The sequence below is a fragment of the Orbicella franksi genome, chromosome 1, assembly GCF_964199315.1.
Source record: "Orbicella franksi chromosome 1, jaOrbFran1.1, whole genome shotgun sequence".
NCBI lineage: Eukaryota > Metazoa > Cnidaria > Anthozoa > Scleractinia > Merulinidae > Orbicella > Orbicella franksi.
In genome coordinates this window covers 17,746,561-17,768,276 of record NC_138145.1, presented here as the reverse complement: position 1 = coordinate 17,768,276, position 21,716 = coordinate 17,746,561, and the positions used below count along the sequence as shown (strand labels likewise).

At 40.2% G+C, this 21,716-nt stretch overlaps 2 protein-coding genes across 3 annotated transcripts in view; one reads left to right on the top strand and one right to left on the bottom strand.

Moving 5' to 3' along the window:
* Window positions 1-1,465, bottom strand: part of LOC145494363 (uncharacterized) — a 6,493-nt gene extending 5,028 nt beyond the window's left edge. For both annotated transcript variants that reach the window (XM_081473814.1, XM_081473822.1), the window contains exon 1: window positions 1-1,465. This exon is cut by the window's left edge and continues 1,742 nt beyond it. In XM_081473814.1, coding sequence (XP_081329940.1) covers window positions 1-515 — 515 coding nt within the window. In that variant the 5' untranslated portion in view covers window positions 516-1,465.
* The window catches only part of LOC145494265 (schlafen family member 8-like), a 30,507-nt gene extending 15,500 nt beyond the window's left edge, over window positions 1-15,007 (top strand). The window contains 4 exon segments of the mRNA XM_081473713.1: window positions 5,373-6,406; window positions 7,439-7,543; window positions 11,594-12,326; window positions 13,226-15,007. Of these exon segments, the coding sequence (XP_081329839.1) occupies window positions 5,373-6,406; window positions 7,439-7,543; window positions 11,594-12,326; window positions 13,226-13,952 (2,599 nt within the window). The 3' untranslated portion in view covers window positions 13,953-15,007.
* The last annotated feature ends 6,709 nt before the right edge of the window (window positions 15,008-21,716 follow it).

The window sequence follows — 21,716 nt, the reverse complement described above, 5'->3', positions numbered from 1 at the left end:
ACAATAAAAGCCTTCTCAGACTTGGTCACTGATGCAGAATTACTGAGGCTTGGCAGGCTACTGGCTACACTGGAACTAGTGAACGGAGAGGTGATGGGGGCCACGAAGCGGGCCGAGCTCGAGTCAGTGATGGCCGACACGGGAGAAAAAGTAGGAACAAAAGCAGGCAAAGTAAACGTACCTGACGACGCCCCAGAAGCCACAGATGAAACGTTGGCATGACAAGAAACAGCAATCGATTCGGAGGAGCTAGGTGGAGCAACGCCAACAGAAGTGCCAGGGACGGAGCAATTTAATGGCGAGGGGGCGTTCCCTTGAATTGAAGAGATGATGGTAGGAAGGGTGCTTCCAAGTGCGCGAACAACAGCCTCCGCGATCGAATCGACGGCCAAAGGCGCCACAGGGCCAGAGGGAGCCGTTGAAACCACTGTCGGCGCGGAAGACAACAGAGGTAAGTCCTCCGAACGAAGTCCGGCGGACAAGCTATTGTTGGTTGAACCAGGTGGGTTCGGCATGATGTACAGTAAAAAAAAAAGTCAGCGACGAGCGAGTTAAAGACGAACCAAAAACACGACAGCGGGCGAAGAAACCACGGTGGATGAATGACGAAATTTCTTTTTTTGTATCCCCAACTGGGAACCGCTACACTAAGCCCGCCAAAACTCCACGCTATCGGAGCGGCGAGCACACTATCGGTCCAGGTATGAGAGAACGACGAGCGAGTTAAAGATGAACCACGACGGTTAAAGACGAAACACGACAGCGGGCGAGGAAACCACGGTTGACGAATGACGAAATTCTTCCCAACTGGGAAACGCTATACTAGGTCAGCCAAAACGCCACGCTATCTGAGCAGCGAGCACACTATCGGACCAGGTACGAGAGAAGAGAAGACGAACCAACTTCTGTTTTAACTGGGACAGCGACCGAGATAGCTAACGAAGCAATAGGGAGAACGCCGAGAGCCGCTAAACTATAATTCAATCCACAACGCCACACTAACAGAGCGATGAACTCACTGCGAGCACATGGGACGACAACACATGTACTAACCAAAAATACCGCTAGACAGTGTCAGCCCCAGGGCTCTCACGACCATGACTGCTGCAAACGCTACAGAACGCACCAAACGCTAAACAAACGCTAACAGATGGCACTAACAAACGCCTACAAAAACGCTACTGACCAGACTCGCTCCTGGTCATAAACTATGTAAAATTCTATTGAACTATATCAAACGCTACAGAACGCACCAAACGCTAACCAAATGCTCACAGACGGCCAAGACACCAACAACCGCGTGTAAAAACGCTACTGACCAGACTAGCTCCTAGTCGTTAACTATGTTAAATTTCATTTAACTATATTTGTCATTTGCCTGATGTGCAAGGACCCAGGCAAGTGGTCTGCTAACTAAATCAATTAATACTTGCCCAGGGCAAGCAAATTTGAGAGCTGCCTATCTGAAGGGAAAGCTGGAATTCAAGATTTCTTCAAATCCTGAATAACCCATCTATATTTCTCTCAATCATGGACGAAGAATGGCTTGTTATCATGGCTTTTGCATGCTTTAGCATTTTCCCTTGTGGTCTCCTTATTTATAATTTTTTTAAGAGGGTTTAGTAAAGATTAATACAATAATTTCATTAACCTCTCCTTTACAACTAAAATGCCTGAAAACATCCTACAAAGTTATGTTGACTAATGTTGTAGGCACACAATGCATGTACAGGCGTACAGCTACAAGCTAGCTCTCTGGGTACGTGGCATGCTTATGATGCTAGAAAGTAATATCTGGCATCACTTATGTCCAAATTCCTACAGCTACATAACCCTCTGCATGCATTGCTTGCCTATTTACTACTGACTATAGAAGCAAGAAGAAATCTAAAAAAAAAAAGGTAGGAACCCATACTATCCCCAGAAATGGTCCCACAGGTGACTGCGAGGTATCACAAGCCCCAGATTTCCTGTCCTTTTTTTAAGACAGTGGCAAATGAAGTTGATATTAAAAGTGTAAATTAAGTGGAGAATAAGAGTACTTTCAAAGAACATTTGAATGCTGTGGACATGTGATATGGTGTACAGAGTTTGTGTTGTGCTACATCATTTCAATGCAGTTCATCAAATTGAATGTCAATTACCTGTAAGTTCAATTGAAAGGCTGCGGGCAAAAACGTCCCCTGGAGTTTATGGCCATTTTTGAAAGTGCTCAAAAATAGCTGAATTTTGGCGTGTGGGCTTCGTTTCACCTGAGAAACATTGCTCTGAAGTTTTTTTTCGCTGGGGTGCTCTTCATTCTCGAGAAATAACATCCAAAAAAGGTACACAGGTTGGAAAAACCGAGTGGTTTATTGCATACGCAATATCTCAAAAACAAAGCGAACTTTAGCGTGAAAACTACGGGACATTGCTTAACATACCTTAACAAAACTGCATGCGAAATTTGGAGCGTTTTCGTTTTTCACTTTTGATTAAAATACTTAACGCCCTTTTCCTGCTGAGTCCTTCAATTAAACGAAGCCGGGCCTTTGTTATGATAAACCGAGCCGATCCTTTGTTAGAATAGCCAAGCCAAGGCTTTGTTATAAGTTGAAGTCTCGTCTCGGTTTATTATAACAAAGGATCGGCCAGCCACGACCGCAAGGAGGTTGATTTCACTTAGAAAGCAGCAAAATGTCAATTTCATGCAACGTATAGGCTCAAAAATGTTGATTTTAGGTCAAAAAAGGTTTTAATGTTGATTTCACGTTAATGCGTGACGGCAAGGATGTTGATTTCTCTTAGAAAACAGCAAAATGTCAATTTCACGCAATGTATAAGCTCAAAAATGTTGATTTCAGGTCTAAATAGGTAAAATGTTGATTTCACGTTAACGTGTGACGGCAAGAATGTTGATTTCACTTACAAAACAGCATAATGTCAATTTGACGCAACATATAAGCTCAAAAATGTTGATTTCAGGTCTAAATAGGTAAAAATGTTGATTCACGATAACGCGTGACGGCAAGGATGTTCATTTCACTTAGAAAACACTGAAATGTTGATTTCATCAGAACGCGTGACCACAGAGATGCTCATTTCACATAAGGTTAGTAAAATGCTCAAGGCTCTTGTGGTGAGGGTTTAAGTTAATAGAGATTAGTCCAACGTTATTCAGCAGGGTTAGGGCTTTGGTTGTGGTTTGTTTAGGCAACTAGCAACAGTCACCATAGGTTGATTTCCCTACTAAATAGTCAAGTTTGTTAGTTGCACTATAAAAAAAATAAAAATGATAAAAAATAATTAAATAATAATAATAATAATAATAATAATAATAACAATAACAATAACAATAATAATAACAATAATAGTAATAAAAACCAGGACACTTACGCCATGTTCAGTCAGCTGATAAGCATCGAAACTACCTTGTCAAACTAGGATAGTCAATCAAATACAGCAATCAACGTAGATGTCACTACTAAAGAAGAGGGCCTCTAGAGCCTATAGAGCGTTTTTATTGTCACGCAATAAGAAATAATATCAAAAACCACTCAGTAGATAAGGTAAAGAAATTGTGATATTACAGAAGATAAATAAAGAAGACAGTTCTTCAAGTTTAAGGTGTGTGCGTTGTCCCAAAGTTGAGACATTCGTCGAAATGTTCCGCGCAAATTTACAGAGCCTAGTATGGGGCTGCCATGTTGGTGTTCTGTGGTATACCAATACACGTTATTCCAAATTGGCCGCCATTTAAGTATTCTTTTGTTTACTTGCAAATTAGCCCTTTTTCCCTCGTTCTTAAACTCGAAATTCAAAAGAATGTTTTCCCTTAAACGAGGCAACAAGGGCTCATTTTCAAGTAAACAAAAGAATACTAAAATGGCGGCCATTTTGGAATAAGGTGTATATGGCGGCCGGAAAAAAGTGTTAACATCTGGAACTTACTCTGGTTATCTGGGACAATGATTATCTGAACAAATAAACATTAAATAAGCACTTTTCCAAATACAGCAATGTCTTAAATGGCTAAAAATCACGAGATAAATACATATTTTTCGACAAACGCGATCGTAGCTTTATGTCACGCACCGCTATAACTTCCAAATTCAAAATGTTCTGGCACCTCCTATGCCTGATGAGGATAACAACTTTTGTGGCTCTTTAGTTTTGGATTTAAGAATTTGATGACTTCACGTGAAAACGCTCTATAAATAGGGCAAACAGATTAACAAATTAACCCTTCTGCGCAACGTACAGGTCTCCATACATCTGCATGTCCGCTGATCCCAGAAGTTCAAAACACTACAAATCATGCCGATATGAAATAAAATCAACGCAACCTGAATCACAGATCTATGTTACAATCGATCGTTACTTGTTGGCTATTATTATGTTTAAATGAAAAATGAAAAACAATCTAGTTACCAGTTCGAGAAATGTCCGCAGAACGTGATCGCAATGCATGCCGGGAAGGGTCTTTACACTCGTGTGCGGGAAAACATGGCGGTTGATACAAGAAAAGTTTTATAAGTCTAAAATCAGTTCTCGCTTTCCAAACTTTGACACTAGCAACGCTTGGCAAATGGGCCACAACTCACCAGAGGGTATTTTTCTTGGGCAAGAACTGCTCTTGGACTTTGCTGCCTGGCTCGATCTGACTTCGAACGCCGATAGCATGCTGCCTTCGAAGTTTCAGAACACATTTTGATTCTTTAAAACGTGCTGATGACTTACGGGTTCATCAAGGCCTTATGATGCCTTTCAACCACCAGGTAGGCATACAAGGTACTTTAAAACAATGCTTAAGATATTAGTTGACAGAGCTCTAATGTGGCACATCTCTTTTTTGCTCGATGGTATTTCGTTTGATGCTCGATCGATTCACGTGTTGTGTTCACGTCACAATAACTGATGTAAACAATCTGTTCCCAGATTTCCGCTCCATATACTATTTTCTTTTGACTTAAAGACAGCTAAGGTTCTGTGGAATACACTATAAACAGTCTGCCTGGTTGCTGTTCAACAAAATAATAAGGTTTCTTTTGTTTTTTGTTCAACAAAAGATCTCCAAAGGATGCTGCTTGGAAAACTGAGTTTTTTTGCATACATTATTTCTCGAGAACGAAGAGCACCCCAGCAAAAAAAAAACTTCAGAGTAATGTTTCTCAGGTAAAGCGAAGCCCACATGCCAAAATTCAGTTATTTTTGAGCACTTTCAAAATGGCCAAAAAATCTAGGGGACGTTCTTACCCGTGGCCTTTCAATTGTTTTTGACTAAGTGTAAATGCAGCCCACAATGCAAATCTTAAATTTGTCATTGATTTTTCTCAGTCTGTAAATTGAAGTGTATTTCCTAATTGAAGCCTTTATTTCAACAAAATCTACAGGCATTTTGCTGAAAATGTGCAATATTGCCCTATCGCAATTGGAAAAGATGCAGGCGGGCAGAAAAAGAAAGAGAAAAATAAGAAGAAAAAAGAAGGCCTTAATGCTGAAGATGAAGATGAAGAACGTATTCTTGAGCAGGCTTGTGCACTCCTCAATTCTGGTGGAGGACTGTTGGTGATGAAAATTACTGACTTCCAAAGTTCGACAACCAGTGCAAATTCCCTGGACCAGTTCTGGAAGAAGATAGAACCAAAGTTGATATCTTTGGTGAAACCTTCAAGGTATGATGACATTTTTGATCGATGTGAACAGTCAGATGAAATATTGCTGTTCATCAATGCTCCACCACATATTTGTACGATCAAGTACAATTTGAGTCTACCAGGTGATTCCAGTGTAATGGAAGCATCATATCATCAAACTGTTGATTTACTTAAGGGAGCTCGGCAGGACAGAAGACCAAAGCCTCCAAATGTTACAGTTCCATTGACAGAGCTTCCAGAGGTACCTGAAGTTTTTACACAGAAGGAAATTATACTGGACTTGAAGGAGTCCAAACATATTCAGTTCAAACATTTGACGTCAAAAACGTTGTTAGATTCCAATAACCGGTCACAACGTGAAGGCATTGCAGAGCAAATATCTGCTTTTGCCAATGCTGAGGGTGGAGTGATCTTGTTGGGTGTTAAAGATGATGGAGAAGTTTGCGGCCGAGATCTGAGAGAAAATGGAAAAGACGGCATCGAGAGAAACCTGCAGAAGAACGTTATTAAAAAAATGTGCTGGGGTTTAGAACCTGTAAGGGGCGTCCATTGGGACCTGAAGTTTTTTGCTGTGAGAGGCTGTGAAGCTAATGCCATTGTAGCGATTTATGTGGCAGGAATGAGAAAGTCAGGTGGAGTCTTTGCTAAGAGCCCAAAGAGCTTCAAGTTACTACAAGGCGAAGATGGACAACAAAGTCCTCATCGTCTTGATTTTGAAGAGTGGAAACAGAGGATGCTATCTAGAGAGGGCTTGCAGAGTGATAGCAAAGGTATAAAGATGAATGCTGTTACTTATCATCATATAAATTAGTGCAAAACTTAAAATCCTCACAACCCTTTCCCCTTCCAATTTTTTTAGATAAGACTTGATTTTGTCTTTCTGAGCGCTAAAGGTTTGAATGTTTCAATCACTTGACGGAATTTCAAAGCCTGTGAACTAGTGAAGTCAAACGAGATGATCTCCAGAGCATGTGAATGAGAGCAGTTGAAGTCCTTCTTTGATGCCCATTCTTGTCCCCAGTGCCGGCAACAAGGAAAAGATGGCTCCATAGACCCGCGATTTTATTGATTTGATCTCTTACCAAACATTTTCACATTTACCCAAGCAAGTTGTTAAGTTTCGTTTGAGTTTGGACAAGTTCAGTTTTATTTTTCTCCTTTTGAAATGAAATAACACCTTGTGTAGTCAAGGATAGCGAAAAAATTTCCTTATGATCGACATTTCATCAACAGACTGCAAGAAAAGTTCTGAAATTGCCAAAAAGGATATCACTTGAAAATTAGTTGAAAATGTTGCGAGCTAATTTGAATTTTTAAGCTTAAGGCGATTTAGAAGTTAGACTATTTACAGGGCATGACATAGGCATCCATTCTCTCTATAACACTGAGAGTTAATATCTGCAAGAGATCTCTCATTGTTGGATATTTTATTAACCAGAGTAAACTATTATTTTAGATCACTAATTACTCAGGAATTAAGAATAGCACACAAATGAGTAGATTAACGGAAATATTCTGTCAGCTGTAAGAAGTAGAGGTGCAGGTGACCAGAAAAGAAAACTGTTAAAACAGAGCTATAAATATAGTCCACACCAAACCTTCATCTTCGCCTAGTATTTTTGTTTTGTACTTTGTACAAAATTTTATTCCTCTCCTCAGAACATATTATATCTCATGGTATATTATTTTGTGTTGTGCGAGGAATTTTCTTTATGTTATGTCAGAAAATCCTTTTTAAGTTACTGGTATTGTAAATTACATTTTATGTTTCTTAATTACATTCTACTGTCTTTGTTTTGCAGCTGGACAAGATTTGCTTTCCAGGTTTCAAACAATGAGTATATCCAAAGGTCACCTGTTGACAGTGAAAACAGATGTTCAAAGAATCAGGGATGCATTCTTTGTTGGTAAGTTTATTTTAAATAGCTTAGAACTGTAAAGTAGTACATTGCAGAGCTCAACAGATGAAAGAATGTGGATTTCCTGTTCAATATCTTACACCAATGCTGTATGGCAAGTGGATTGTACAAAAATAAGAGATTTTGTGTGTTTGATTTTGAGGAAATTGCCAAAACATTTCAAACCATGATATTTCTTACATAATACTCGTAGATGGACTTAACAGATAAACACTAGCCTGGATAGCATGCGTTCCCATACAAGGAAATCGGGCCACGCGAAAGAGTGTTTTTGCATTCCGCCCATGCGAAAGATGGGGCAGGAGCAATTCAAGCAAGCCACGTGAAAAGTGTGGCGAGAGCAAAAAGGTCAAAGAAGCGGGATGGGAAAACTTTCCCTCGCCCCCTCCTTCGACCTTTTTGCTGTCGCCCAATTTTTCGGCAGCCTAAATGCGAAAAACCCAGATTTCGTTCCGCTCGTACAGGAAGTCTTGCTACGGAGGCTAGATAAACACAGTCTTGATGAAATTGCTTCAAAAATAATGTCAAATGTGTCCTGAAGCTATGTTTTGACTTCAAGAAAGTTTTGACAGTTTTGTTTTTCTTTGAATGGGGTTCAGATCATAGAGCCACCTTAAATTTTCAAAAATTTAAGGTGGCTCTGAACCCCCTTCACAGAATTTTTTTTAAACTTTGCAAAAAGTTGCATCTTTTCATGCTGATTACAATTTCATAATAAAAAATGGGGGTCACTGAGCTCGTGTTTGAGTTATAAGCGCTTAGAGCTAAAATTAAGGGTGTTTTGACAGGGTTTTTCAAATTGAAAAAAAGTAGCAGGAGGAAATTGTAAAGTAGCCGGAGCACTATCTCGTCATGATAACTGCGTTCTTGTGGGGTAGGGTGCTGGAGTCGAGCACCGTCCCCCTTCTCCACAGGGGGAATGGGGTGCTTCCCCCAGAAAATTTTGAAAATAAGGGTGCCTTGAAGTGTATTCTGGTGCATTTTTTGCACCCATAACTGATTTTGTTGAAGGCCACTGTACAGTTGTTAACAAGGGTTAGTGTTGAAAAACTTTGTGAAATTAGTTGCTTTCAGAGTTTTACAAAATGGTACCGCCAGTATGCTTTTACATTTCCATAAGTACAGTACTTATAACATCGCGGTATCATTTGACTTCTTTTACCTCGAAATGAGGTACATGAAGTATCACAACAAAGTCAGCGGTCTCATTTCGCCTTCGTCGTTCGCTGCAATTCGCAGTTTCGTTTGTCTGAAATTCTGAGTACTCGCTTTGTTGAAGGGTTTTATTGTTAAGACTTCTTTCAACCTTTGTTGAAAATACATTTGCTGCAGTCAAGACCACAATGAGTAACATTTCACGAGGAAGGCTGTCTTCGCATTTACCATGTGAACGAAAAGTGCCTGGTGCAAATGCTTGAAGCAGCCGCTAGCCTGCAGTACAGGCGGATTAGCGGCTCTGACGCGATACACGAGCGCGAGGCGAGAAAAATCCGCCAGTAGTGACACCATTGTTTATGCTCTTCCAACCGTTCGCCTGACGAACGGTTTTTGCTGATTGGTTGCTTTAAGCCATGTGCCGAGTAGTGTGGTTTGTCTTGCCTCCTTTCTATTGTAGAAATGTAAGTTTATTGCAGAAATGTATCTCTTTAATCATGCGCTCTGGAGGGACAAAGTCGGTGAGCATCAATGTTGATTACTTGCATTCTATATTGTGATGCCATGCGGATCATATTAGGGACTTTAAAATACGCTACGGCGAGAGGCTACTACGGCTACTTTGGCCATGAGGGACTAGGCTGACAACGGTGTTTTACCCGCCAAACTCAACTGATTAAGATTTTGCTCTACGGCAACGGTATGTGCAGTCTCTACCTGTCTTTACAAAAATGACTACTTTCAAGGAAACCAGAGATTATTCTACTTTCATACAAAATAGGCTTGATTAATGACAATGATTTCCTTCTCCTGTATCCGTGTTATGTCTCCCAGAACTCAGCTTTGCCTTTTCGAACTTTATAGAACCGCCTGTAATTCCAACCACAAAACAAAATATAAACTCTGATATAAAAAAAAGCTCGATTTCAACACGGACAGGTTGTTCGTACAACGATTACGTGATAAGCCTGAAAATACAAAACTTTCGATTATAATAAAATACATTTTGAACAGTAATAAACAATTATAGCTCAGATTAGAACATACGAAGCTTTCTTATCTGCGGCTGTTCGGCCCGATACTAATATGACTGAATTGATCATCTCGCGGTAGGTGTTAAAATCGTTCAAATTTTCTGTACAAATGACAAAGAAACAATGATCTTAACACTGATTTTTATGATTGAGAACTTTATCTTCAAACTAGGCTGTTCAAACGGCGAAAAAAAGCGCTAAAATGAGAAGTAAACAGCAGGCTTATACTCACGTAGTGAAGAGTACGTGAAACCAGGCACTTTCCCGTAGTAGAAAGCAAGGCTACGGCGTGAAAACCGTACTGGTACGCGCGTCATGACGTCACCGGAAGTGATATTTACTATCTGCCGCCGTACTGCAGGCTAGCCGTACCATATCTTAAAGTCCCTATTTAGCTTTGTCCGGCGTCGCCAGAGACTGCTGTAGTCTTGGAGATCCGTTCTGTGTCGTCAAAGTTATGTTTCTTCCATCCTGAATTTGTTCGAGCTTTTTGTCTCCCGAGCTCGATGTTTAGGTATATACCCCTTTTGTTTGTTTTGACACAACATGATTTAAATTTAGCGAAATTTAGATGTTCACGTCTGTTGACTGTTTTGCGTCATTTTGCGTTTTGCGTCAACTGTTTTACAAATGTAAATTGGTTATTTGAGACATTTTTTTCGCGCCAGTAAATTGAATTGCTTTGTTCTCTCTCATTCTTTCATACCAATCATTTCAAGGGGGCGGTAGAGCATAAACAATGGTGTGACTACAGGCGGATTTTTCTCGCCTTGCGCTTCGCGCTCGTGTATCGCGCTAGAGCCCGCTAATCCGCCTGTACTGCAGGCTAAGTAGCCGCTGACTTGCGCTGATCTAAATTTGAAAACTCTGTTTTAGCAGGCCGTATTGTTGCTATGGTAACCTATTGTGCCACAAAATTGACGCAAGATGTTCACCAATGATTAGGCAGGGTTTCGACACCATGATTTTGGCATCTACCACTATAGATTGGTTTTAAATGACCCATCAAAATCTAAGTCTTGGAAAGTACTGGAAACTGTTTCAAACAACCTTAATAATCTATAAGACCTATAATATTGAAGGGTTAATTTGTGATAAAATGCAAAATAACACCGCAAACCAGTTGATATGCAAGCCAATGTTTCTGAAAATTGAACGGTGATTTCTCCAGGATTTTCAGTCACTCGAGGTAATTAGATGTTATACAATTAATTTAAGGCCAAAGTACCCTTTAGTCAAGTCTTTTGGCCATACGTAGTTTGCAATCACATTTTAAAGCAGTGTTGTTTTTGGTCTATTTTGATGCCTTGAAACTTCACCCGCCATTTTCTTGGAAATGCTCATAATTTTTTGAACACTTTTGCCTTTGTTTAGACATCTATGTTAGGTCCTTGATCTTGACGTCATATATCCAAAATTATCCTTTAATGATAAGATATTCAGTCTCATATAAAATGGGGTATGACATCATACTGTTGCCCTGGTAACTCAGATCGTGGTGAAACACATGTCATTTGAAACTTTCATCTTTCTCTAGCGTACCAGTGACGTTCAAGTTTTAGTTGGATTGATTAGTTGAACAGTATCATTTCTCAAGAATCTGATGAAGCCACCTCAAAAGTTTGGAACAGTGAAAGAGAAGATTGAGAGAAGACGTCCTTAATTTGTTAATGAGAAAATTCCAAAGAAAAAGTGTGTCATTCTAGAGAGTGATATCATTTGTGACAAAGAGAAAATCAACAAGAAAGTGCAAACTGTACTCCACATGAAGCTACAGGTTGTTTAACATATTATTGGTACTTTCGGCTTTCAATTTTCATCTACGTGTCTTTTGATATTGAATTTCTAGGTGGAGTGGGATTCCCAGTTTTTCCAGAAGGCTTTGGATCAACCCTCTCAACAGAAGCTCAGTCAGTCATTCAAAAGATCCAGAAGAAGTGTTCTGGGGATCGTAATCGAGGATTACTGGTTGCTTCCCGTTCCTAGCTTGGGAACACGGGAGGTACCCCCATGGAGGGCGTCATTTGTGATCTTCTCCTGATCAGCAGAAACATGGGTGGACTTCACCTGTTCACCCTCTGTGATAGTGCTACTGATGACAGATTGCTGGAATATCTGGAATACAGCAGAGAAGCTGCCCGATCCATAAAGATAAGCCTGGTAAAAGACGGTGCCTGCAGAGAGAAGTTCTATATTTCGTCTCATGTGGTTTCTTGTATGGAGGAATCAGTCATAGAACTAGAATCGTGTGATTGCCGGTACCCCAAAGGATATGATCTGAAATCTTCCCGGGAAAAGCTTAATGAAGTGCTGAAGTCAATGGTTATCATTCTAGCTTCAGTGCCATCAACTCTTTCTAACAAATTGGGTGTGAGTATTATGAACCTCCTGACCAGGGAACAGTTCCAGTTAGTGCACCAGCAGATCGAAGTCAACAGAGAGTTGTGGATCAAGGGCGTTGCTGGAACGGGCAAGACCCTTGTGGCGGTGGAATTTATGAGGGAGCTTCATCGCCGTGAGAAACTGGACAAGTCAGAAATTCTCTGTGTTTGTGAAAATGAGGGAATTGCAAATCAAATAAGGTAAGAATAAATGTTGGTTCAAACTTGGGTGTAGTTATGTACTTATTTTGTCTGGTAACAGTTAGTCATTTTATTATGGTGAATTTGTCATTTTTGTTTTCACACATTTGGTTTTCAGACTTCACAAGCCTATTATTTAAGAAATAGAAAACATGTGCCGTGTTTCTATCGAGTTATAGAAACACAAGTGAAAATTTAGGAGAACGAGAAATGCTGAGGGAACACGAGCCATGGGCGGGTGTTTCCACAGCTTTTGCGAGTTCTCCCAAACTTTCACTCATGTTTCTATAACTCGATAGAAACACAGAAAACTTGTTTTCTATTTCTTTTAGAAAACACCGCGACGAAACTCTCTTTGCTCGCGCCATCATTATGTCAACAGCTCGTCCTAGTTCTGTGTTTCTATCGAGTTTTAGTATAAATCTACTAGCGTTCTATCACGAATGCCGTTCTCTGATTGGCTACGCTACTCACTATCTTTTCTGTGATAGATAGTGAGTAGCGTAGCAGTGTGCCCATGTTAACGGCCGCTTCTTGGCGTTTTCGAAGTGTCTGTGAAGAGGATTTAGATGAAGTTTTTAACGACTAGTAGATTTATACTAAAACAATTAGATTGTTCGCTCTCGATGTCTATGTGTGATAGTTGACCCGGGCTGGGCCCTCGTCAACTATCACGCGATAGAAATCGAGAGTGGATAATCTAATTGTTTAATAGAAACACGATTTTTAACCAATAAGCGTGCGTATTTTCTTAGGGCTGTTTTCTAATAAAATTTTATGTGGGTTTTTTTTTTGGGGGGGGGGTGGGGGACATTTTTTAGCATATTTTACTGGTGGAGATGGATTATTGTAGTGAAAGGAAATCATACTATTCTTTCCTTCAATGTTTGATTCATTAGGGAAAGCAACGTGTGCCATGTAGTTTGTCGCCAGACATTCATGTGGGTCCAGTTTAATTGTGTCAAACATGTGGTTATGGATGAGGTACACAACTATGAACAACCCATAGGCACTGAATCCTGGCATCAGAAGGCAAGAAAACTGGTACGACAACATAATCGGGAAAAACCAGGATACCTGTGGTTTTTTATTGACAGATGTCAGTCTAATCACACATTCCCAACAGGCATTCCACCCGAATCGGAACAGAAGCCTGAGTTCGTGTTAAAAAAGGTCATTCGCAATTCGAAGAAAATATTTTCTCTTTCAAAAAAGTACGTCCCAGACAATGATGTCAGAAACAATCTTGAGATGGGTCATGATTTTGAAGGAGAAAATGTGGAGGTGGTATCCTACTCAAGGAGTGCAAGATCCCAGATTTATGTTGTCAAAGAAACCTTAGACAGGCTTTTGAACGATGGATATAGAGAAGGGGATATAGCTATTTTGTTTAAAAAGGGGGCTCTTATTCCACGCCTTTCTTTTTCCTTCAAGTCTGCAACAGAAAACAGTTCTGATGCTATAGTTGTCAGCTCTGTTCTCAAGTACAGTGGTCTGGAAAGACCTGTGGTTGTTCTTGTTGACGTAGATGATGGCATTATAAAGGGACGTAAAAGAATACCCTTTATTTATGGTGCAGTTACAAGGGGCATGGTAAAACTGGTTATTATACAATGTAAAAATTGACTGGACTTTATCAGTTCCAAACCTGTTCCAAAACTTCATTGAAGGTGGCTTGCATTTCATTGCACTCATTTGAGTTCTGTACAAACTAGTGTTTTTTAGAATTTCTACAATCCTCACGAACAACGAAAAGACATTGAAAGAACACGAAGTCTTTTCTTTGATTTGTGGGCAGAAAAAAAACACGATCGATTACAGACCAAGGAAGCGCATTGCGGACAGATACTTGTAAAATGGATTTGTAGAGCCTTGAAAGTAAACAGGTTGATTGTAGATGCAAAGGTCGGCAAATTCCTATTTAATGTCTGCTTGTACCACTAGTTCCTCTCTAACGACTAAGGTACCAGAACTGGAGACAATGTGGTAATTTTGTCTCTTTAGTGGAAAAACAGTTAGGAATTCTCTCTATACCTACAGAGAATGTTTAAATATAAGGAAATGTCTTATTTTCGTCCATAACTTGAAAAATCAAATTACCTTGTAACTTTTATTTTTAATATGTATATATTTTTAACTATTTTAGTAGCCTAGCTGAAAATGTTAAAGTAGTTACAATAATGTTGGTTATTGAAAATATGGCATCCTTGTTAGATGTAAGTGAAAATGGCAAAGTAAAGTACATGGGTAGGTTTACAGCTATAGAATGCTCTGGGCTCACTACTACTTTGTTAGCTACAGAGCTAACGTCCTCCAGAGTTGTCTTTTAGTACCTTTGTGCACATAGTGGCTGTAATCTCACCTTTAGACTTTACTAAACTGAATATAGACTACAATTTTAGCTTTCTCAGTTTACTAAGACGTAACTGATGTGCATATATAAAAAGTTTAACTGCAATAAATTTGGAAGTTTGTTCATGGCAATATGCGACTATGATGTATATATGACATGTAACTGAAATGTCAATATAAAAATGTGTAAAACATAGTGTAGGTGAAATCGTTTGTGATATTTTTAGCTTTCATGCATTTGTCACTTTCAAGTTCTTTGAAGCTTTGAAGAGTTATGATGGCGCGAGCAAAGTAAATTTACATTTTCATGATCCTAATCAGTTTGGGGGGGGGGGGGGGGTTAAAAAGCATGGAAAGATATTAAAAATATAGAATCAAAAGTTTTTGTTAAAAAAGAGTTTTCCTCTAATCAAGGTTGCGTCATATAAAAATGCATACCGATTCCACAGGAGTGCTTGCGCTTCTACTGACTTAGCTCCAGACAATTAGATTTGCAGTGTCTCAGAGCAGTAAATGTGTTTTTGTGTTTTTTTACCTGAAGACTAAATAATTATTCGAAGCATTGCCAAAACTCGGTATCGTATGAAGTCAGTCAGTTGGGTGGTGTAACTGTAAATTTTTGTTCATCCAAAATTGAATATGAGTGGTAACTTTTAATGTTAGATTATAGATGGGTCATGATGTACTTGCTGTATTTCTCAAGAGCGGTTTTCTAATCTGTTATTTTCGCCTTGGTTTACTGATGGCTGATTTCTGCGGTTGATGTAAAAATATCACGTTACGTGCTCTTTTCCAGTTCGAGAATAGAGTTAAGACGTCAGCATTCTGGCCTATCAGATTGAAAACCGACTTTCGCCTGCTTTACACACCTGGATTCAGGTTCGGCTTTGCGTTCAACTTGGTTTAAGACGCCATCTGTTGTGACTGGTTCTATTATTTTCACAAGTCATCCACTTTGAGACATTTGTTGGATAGCTGCGCTAGGAATTTGGAATTGTTTTTTCTGAATTGTCAGATTTGTATTGCAAATTGGAGTATAAGTAATAAGAATATAGTATTGTAAATTATTTTGATAGTCTAGATTATTGTATATTATTTTAAGTCATAGTGTTATAAATTGTAGTATATTTTTTCAGGATGTTTTTGATATTGACAAATTTCCTTTTAGTTTTTATTGTTGTAAAAGATGAACTTTTTAGGGCTTACCGAGTAGAATTAAATGCGATTTGTTAAAAATTACACGACTAACTTATTTTGTTACTTTGCTTCGATTCGGCGATCAGTGTTCGACGTGAAGAAAAATGAACTGTCCAGAAAGTTTTAAAACAATCTTAAAGTTGGTGGCGATATTCTCCCCAGCACTGTTTGTTTCAAGTGTATCTATACAATAAAACTTACACAGCACCAACTTGGCAAAAGCTATCCCCAGAGAGCGCACTCACAGGTATAAGTGATATAGGTGTGTGCCACTGTGAAGGGTAAGGTTTTCAAGCAGTTTGTCTGGAATAGGATAAAGAATTCAGAGTTTTGATCGTAATGTATCATTTAAGAGAAAGCTGATCTATGGTGTGATGAATTTAGTCCAGACTAAGAATTGACACTTCTCAAACTCACTAATTGCGTTCGACAGAACGCAGTTCTGATCAGGGGAAATCGAGTTTTTCCAGTATGCATCTTTCTTTGGACACCAATTTGCCCCCCCCCCCCGCCCCCCCCCCCAAATTCTTCAGGGGCTAATGACGTCGTCCTATTTTCGTCCATGTGCTTTCTTGAGGCAGCTTTTTGTGGACTGTAAGCGGTTAAGTTGTTTCTTTAAAGTTCGAAGTCAGTGTTAATGGCATTTAAAAATGCACGACTTTTCGTACAAACAGAAAGCTGTGGTTTGGCTGCTTGCTGTGTACTCTCTTCTCTTTTACCAAAACCAACGCTGCTTTCTGCTGACTAAATCAAATGGAGGAAATGTGTAGTTTCACTTCGCTGGCCTAGCTTTCTGTGGGCAAAATACGTAATATGAACTCAACGAAAGTGTGTACATAGGAAAAGAGTTCAGCTCCCACAGGATTGTTTTGGTACTCCAACTCCAGTATAAAACGCAGACTAAGCATTACGGACTGGGTATAAAACATGGACTCGGGTACAAAACGCGGACTCCGGACCAAATGCGGTCTACCGACTGCAGTTCGTGTTTTTTAATGACCGGTCGCAACTAATATTACGTAATACATGTATAAACGAGACCAAACCCTCTCGTATGCGCGTGTTTTGCGATCAATTTATTTGTTTTTGCCCCTGCTGGAGGGAGGCCAATTTCACGTCTACCTAACAGCTCGGGCACAAAATGCTGTTCCTAGAATTTTTGCTTCTACTAGTAATTAACCAAATTTAAACAAAGGAAACCCTAAGCGTGACGGTGTCTAGATAAGTCATCTTAGATTACCATGGATTTTAACGATTTTGTTTTTCCGTTTTCTCTTTAGTTTTAGTTTCGATTGAGAAGATAAATGCACAAGACAGTATTTGACCACATTTCCAAACACCTCGAAGTTCGTCAAAAATACTCTGTTACGCGTCATTTTTAATTAACTCTCTTCTCGGTGTTTGGAAATGTGGTCAAACATGGTCTTTCGTGTTTGATACAGTACTTCAAGTTGAGAAATAACATCATTGTACCAACTTTTTAAAGCACCAAACTGTGATTGTGAGCAGGCTATGGATAGGGTAAGGATTTGAAGTGTGTTTTCTAGAACAGGGTCTCAAAGTGCAGCTGAACATCATCTGGGAAAGAAGAGTTCCAGCTGCAAACCCCTCAATCTTGTGAAAGTAACAACCTCTTCGGCATTAGTAGCCTCCTATTGTTACTTTATGATATGACGCTACTTTCGGGTAGCTTAACGTAACGCAAACGCTGGTTGATCCATTAGAACACTATCGCGTGTGGCAGATCGCCATCCTCTGGAGACCCAGATGCAGTCAGTGGGGGCGAGGGAAAGTCGAAACGAGGGGAAAAAAACCTGGGGAGTACTCCCTTATATGGGCTATATAGGTTTGCGGGGCGCTCAAGGGTATGATTTTTCAGCCGTTTTGGTCATAAATAGGGTATGGTTTTTGCTCTCCAGCCTTGATGTTGGTAAGAAGGCACTTTTCATCATCATCGAAAACAAAATCAACAAAAGCGCTTCACAAATTATTTTTACGGTAATTTGACATTGGTCTGATCAAGGGAACTAATTACAATGCATGTCTCAAACAGGATTTTGATTTAGGGTCAGGTCACAGGGTCCGAAATTGCGCTTTCCTGGTTGCCACAGCTGGTCGCCAGCAGGCGATTAACTATTTCATGCGGCGTCGACAAAACCAGATCGGACCGGATCGGATCACGGATCGGATCACGGACCGGATCACGGATCGGATCACGGATCGGATCACGGATCGGATCACAGAAAAAACAACAACAAAGTTTTAAAGAAAAAAAAAATCAAAAACAAAAATCAAACCGTTTATAAGATAATAATAAATAAAAAATAAAAGTGGAAAACTAAAATATGTTAAATGAAAATAAGAATCCCGAATTTGACGCAATGACATGTTAATTACAGAGAATGACAAGAGGTCATTTAAAAAGCCACATAAGCGCCTAATTTACGACGAATTTAAATTGTAATGAACAGGCAGATGTAGTTATATTTGAACGTTAGTTGGCTCGAAGCTTGCGTGAGCCTCCCATTCTCGTTTTTGAAATTGTTTTCAGTGGCTAATTCTCGGCTACATTTTCGTGTCAGATGTGAGCGTTACAGTTGGCGTTACACACAATACAGTTAATGAGAAAACTTACGTGCGAAAGCTTAAGGACATGACTTGCTTTGAAGGAGCCAAGTCACGATTTGCACATCTTGAAAAAACTAGCCTAGTTTTTCAAGTTCGTCATTTGCAATCCCCGTTAATCTTTGCCATCCTTAACGATCCTCATTCCGTTTTGATTTGTTCTTGCCTCTTAAGTGTTTTCTATCCTAGAACACGATCATTTTAAGGTTTTATTCTATTTAAAGGCAGCTCTTTACAACCCTAAAAATAACTCTAAAAATCGCGACGTAGCTCCTAAAATGTTGTTTATTCTCGGGTTGCGTTATCGTTCACACTATCGATGTTATTCCTAGAATTTTTTGAAAAACAGCTATATTTCCTTGAAATACAAATGGCTTGTTTCGTTTTATTCCAGTGCGAAATATCGTATTCCAAACTCACATCTTGTAAAAGTATAGACTTGTCTCAAAAACGGAAATTGTTTTCATCAGGTGTTTAATTTTTTAGTGTTTTTAGTTTTGTGTTTCTATTCATACGTTCGTCCTATTATTACCATACTGACTTGTTTTATGACAGTTTACCTTTGATGCAAGTGATTACACGAAATATCATTTATCTGAACTGCGGAGAAAGATCTGAAGACATGATTGATCATCGCAGTCAAAACCCAACAGCCTGAAAAAAATTGATCTGTGACCAGCTCCCAGTTGGCTTGATATTATAAAAGAATAAAGGAATATCACACCTGAATTAAATAAAACGTTCTCCTCACAGTAGTCACTCTAGTGCAATTTGCTCAACAAAATTTTGGATTTTTTTCCTTGATCCGATCCGTGATCCGATCCGTGATCCGATCCGTGATCCAGTCCGTGATCCGATCCGTGATCCGGTCCGGTCCGATCCAGATTTTGTCGACGCCGTATTTCATGCCATGATAATTACACAAACAATCACTTTGATTTTCAGCCAAATCGATTGAAATAAAATTCAAAGCCGCCCACCAATTGATCACTTCCGTTTTACCTTTCCGCTGCTTTTGAAGTATAAAACCGATTTTCCTGTTATTATAAATCTACCACAACGTCTCACAGCGGCGATCAGTGCGAAGCTTTGCTGCCATGTTTTTTCAGCGGTTTCCCATAACATACGCATTGCGGGCGCAAGAAGCCATGTGCGTTCTTTCGCCATGAATACTTATCCAGGCGATGTGGTGTCCAAAGATGTTCTGAAATCTTTTCGTAATTTATTACAAGGTGGAGCCGGAACATCCGCGAAGAAATTAGACGAAGATTTAGATATTCTCTGGGCGTCAAAAGGTGGAAATGTAGATCTGTCAAAGTGGTCAAAAGATGATTTGCGCACTGGTTTGATTCCTGATTACATCGATTGCAAATATTTTACCGGCAAGCCCATGGTGACCAAAAATTTTGGTTTGTGTTTCGCTGCAAAAGAAAAATTTTATTGACACTTTTTGGCGACCACATTTTTCCATTTGGCGACTGAAAAAAAAATTTCAGTCGCCAGTTGGCGCCTGCCAAAAAAAGTTAATTTCGGACCCTGACGGTCATAAATAGGGTTTCGAATTTTTGGTCAGGTCATAAATAGGGTAAGAGTTTTGTGAAGCGGGCCGCACACCCCCACCCAATTTTTCTGGGAGTACCTCCCTCCACCCCGGGGAAAAAATTGGCAAAGAAAAAGCCGAATTTTTTCTCTGTCGTTTTGACTTTCCCTCGCCCCCAATAACTGTATCTGGGTCTCCGAGGATGCCATTTACATTTGAGGCGGCTTCATAGGGGGGAGGGGACGAGGCCTTACTCGGGTACCCGAGAGAAACCCGTCTCCCCCAAGTCACTCTAGCCGAAACAACTTTTCGCTTATTTCTTTGGAAAATTCAGCCAACGATTTTCATGAGAATCGTGAACCCAGACAACCCAGGTGGGGAATTCTCACGCCTCGGCAGATAGAGCCCAAAGTAGAGCAACAACTTTGTCAACTATTTCTCATAAACACTGCGCATGGCTCACCTAACTGGGAATGGCCCAAGGAACTCAGAGAAAGAGGGACAACTGCGGATTTGAATATCATCCATATAAATAATCTCGCCGGGTCAATTCTGGCTCAACCAACAAGGACAGTGCAAACATTGCCCAGGGGATGCAACGTTGGGTACCCGAGACCATATAACTTGGGTCTTTTTAAAGCCTTATTTTTTTGGTCTTGGGTACACGACACAACTCTCCACCCAAGGCGACTTCATCGATAGTTTTCACGGGAAACCGTTGTCCCTGTTAGGTGAGACAAAGGTCACCCTGTATGATTATTTATAGCCCTTAGTTGATATTCAAATGTGGGGTTCAATTGAGCATTGCAGGGTGATGTTAAAGTTAACATCATTAAGACTGGTGTAGTCCCTCCACGCGGTACCCCCTGGTAAACTGGCCACCTCGGAGTAGCAAGGGCCTCAGAGCTGTGGTACGTAGGGCATCCTGGACATCCTGGACCTTGCCCCAGTAATGGAAAAATGCCCAGGGAGTGAACCCTGACACAAATACCTAACCATGGGTCAACTTGTATGGAGCTGCAGGTTGTGATTCATGGGCGGATGATGGAAACTCGTTCCACAACTGCCAAGACAGGGACAACATTCCATCAGTCAAACAGCCAAAGCCGGTGAAGCCCTCAACACCCGGTAATCACGTACGGCAGTGGTTGCGTGCTGGGTTAGCAGCCCAACCGCATAAAAATTTTCTTGCTGCAGAAACCATTACTACAGATGCAACTCAACTTTTCTATGTGCAAGGTGATTCTTGCCTGGTCTCTGCTTCTGGCCAGATTACTGGCAGCACGAGGGAGAATCTCCTTGCACCCAAAAGCAAGGTACGTGTGGAATGGATTTATTTGGGAAACGACACGATCCCAAAGGTTGCCCTCAAGTGGACCCCCCAAGGGTAACAACGCAGAGGAAGGTCAGTGACTGCAGACCTCAAAGAGCTTGCCTTGCCCTGGGCGGAGGCTGAAAAGATCACCAGGTACCGCAAGATCGAAGAGGAGAACTAATGTTGTGATAGCCCTATGTCCCAACCGGGACGATGAGGATGAGTGAGTGTGAATGAATGAGTGAGCGAGTGAGCGATTGATTGATTGATTGATTGATTAAACGAATGAACCTTTATTATAACCCCAGGGGTACTCCCTTATATGGGATATATAGGTATGTGCGGCCCCTAAGGAAATGGT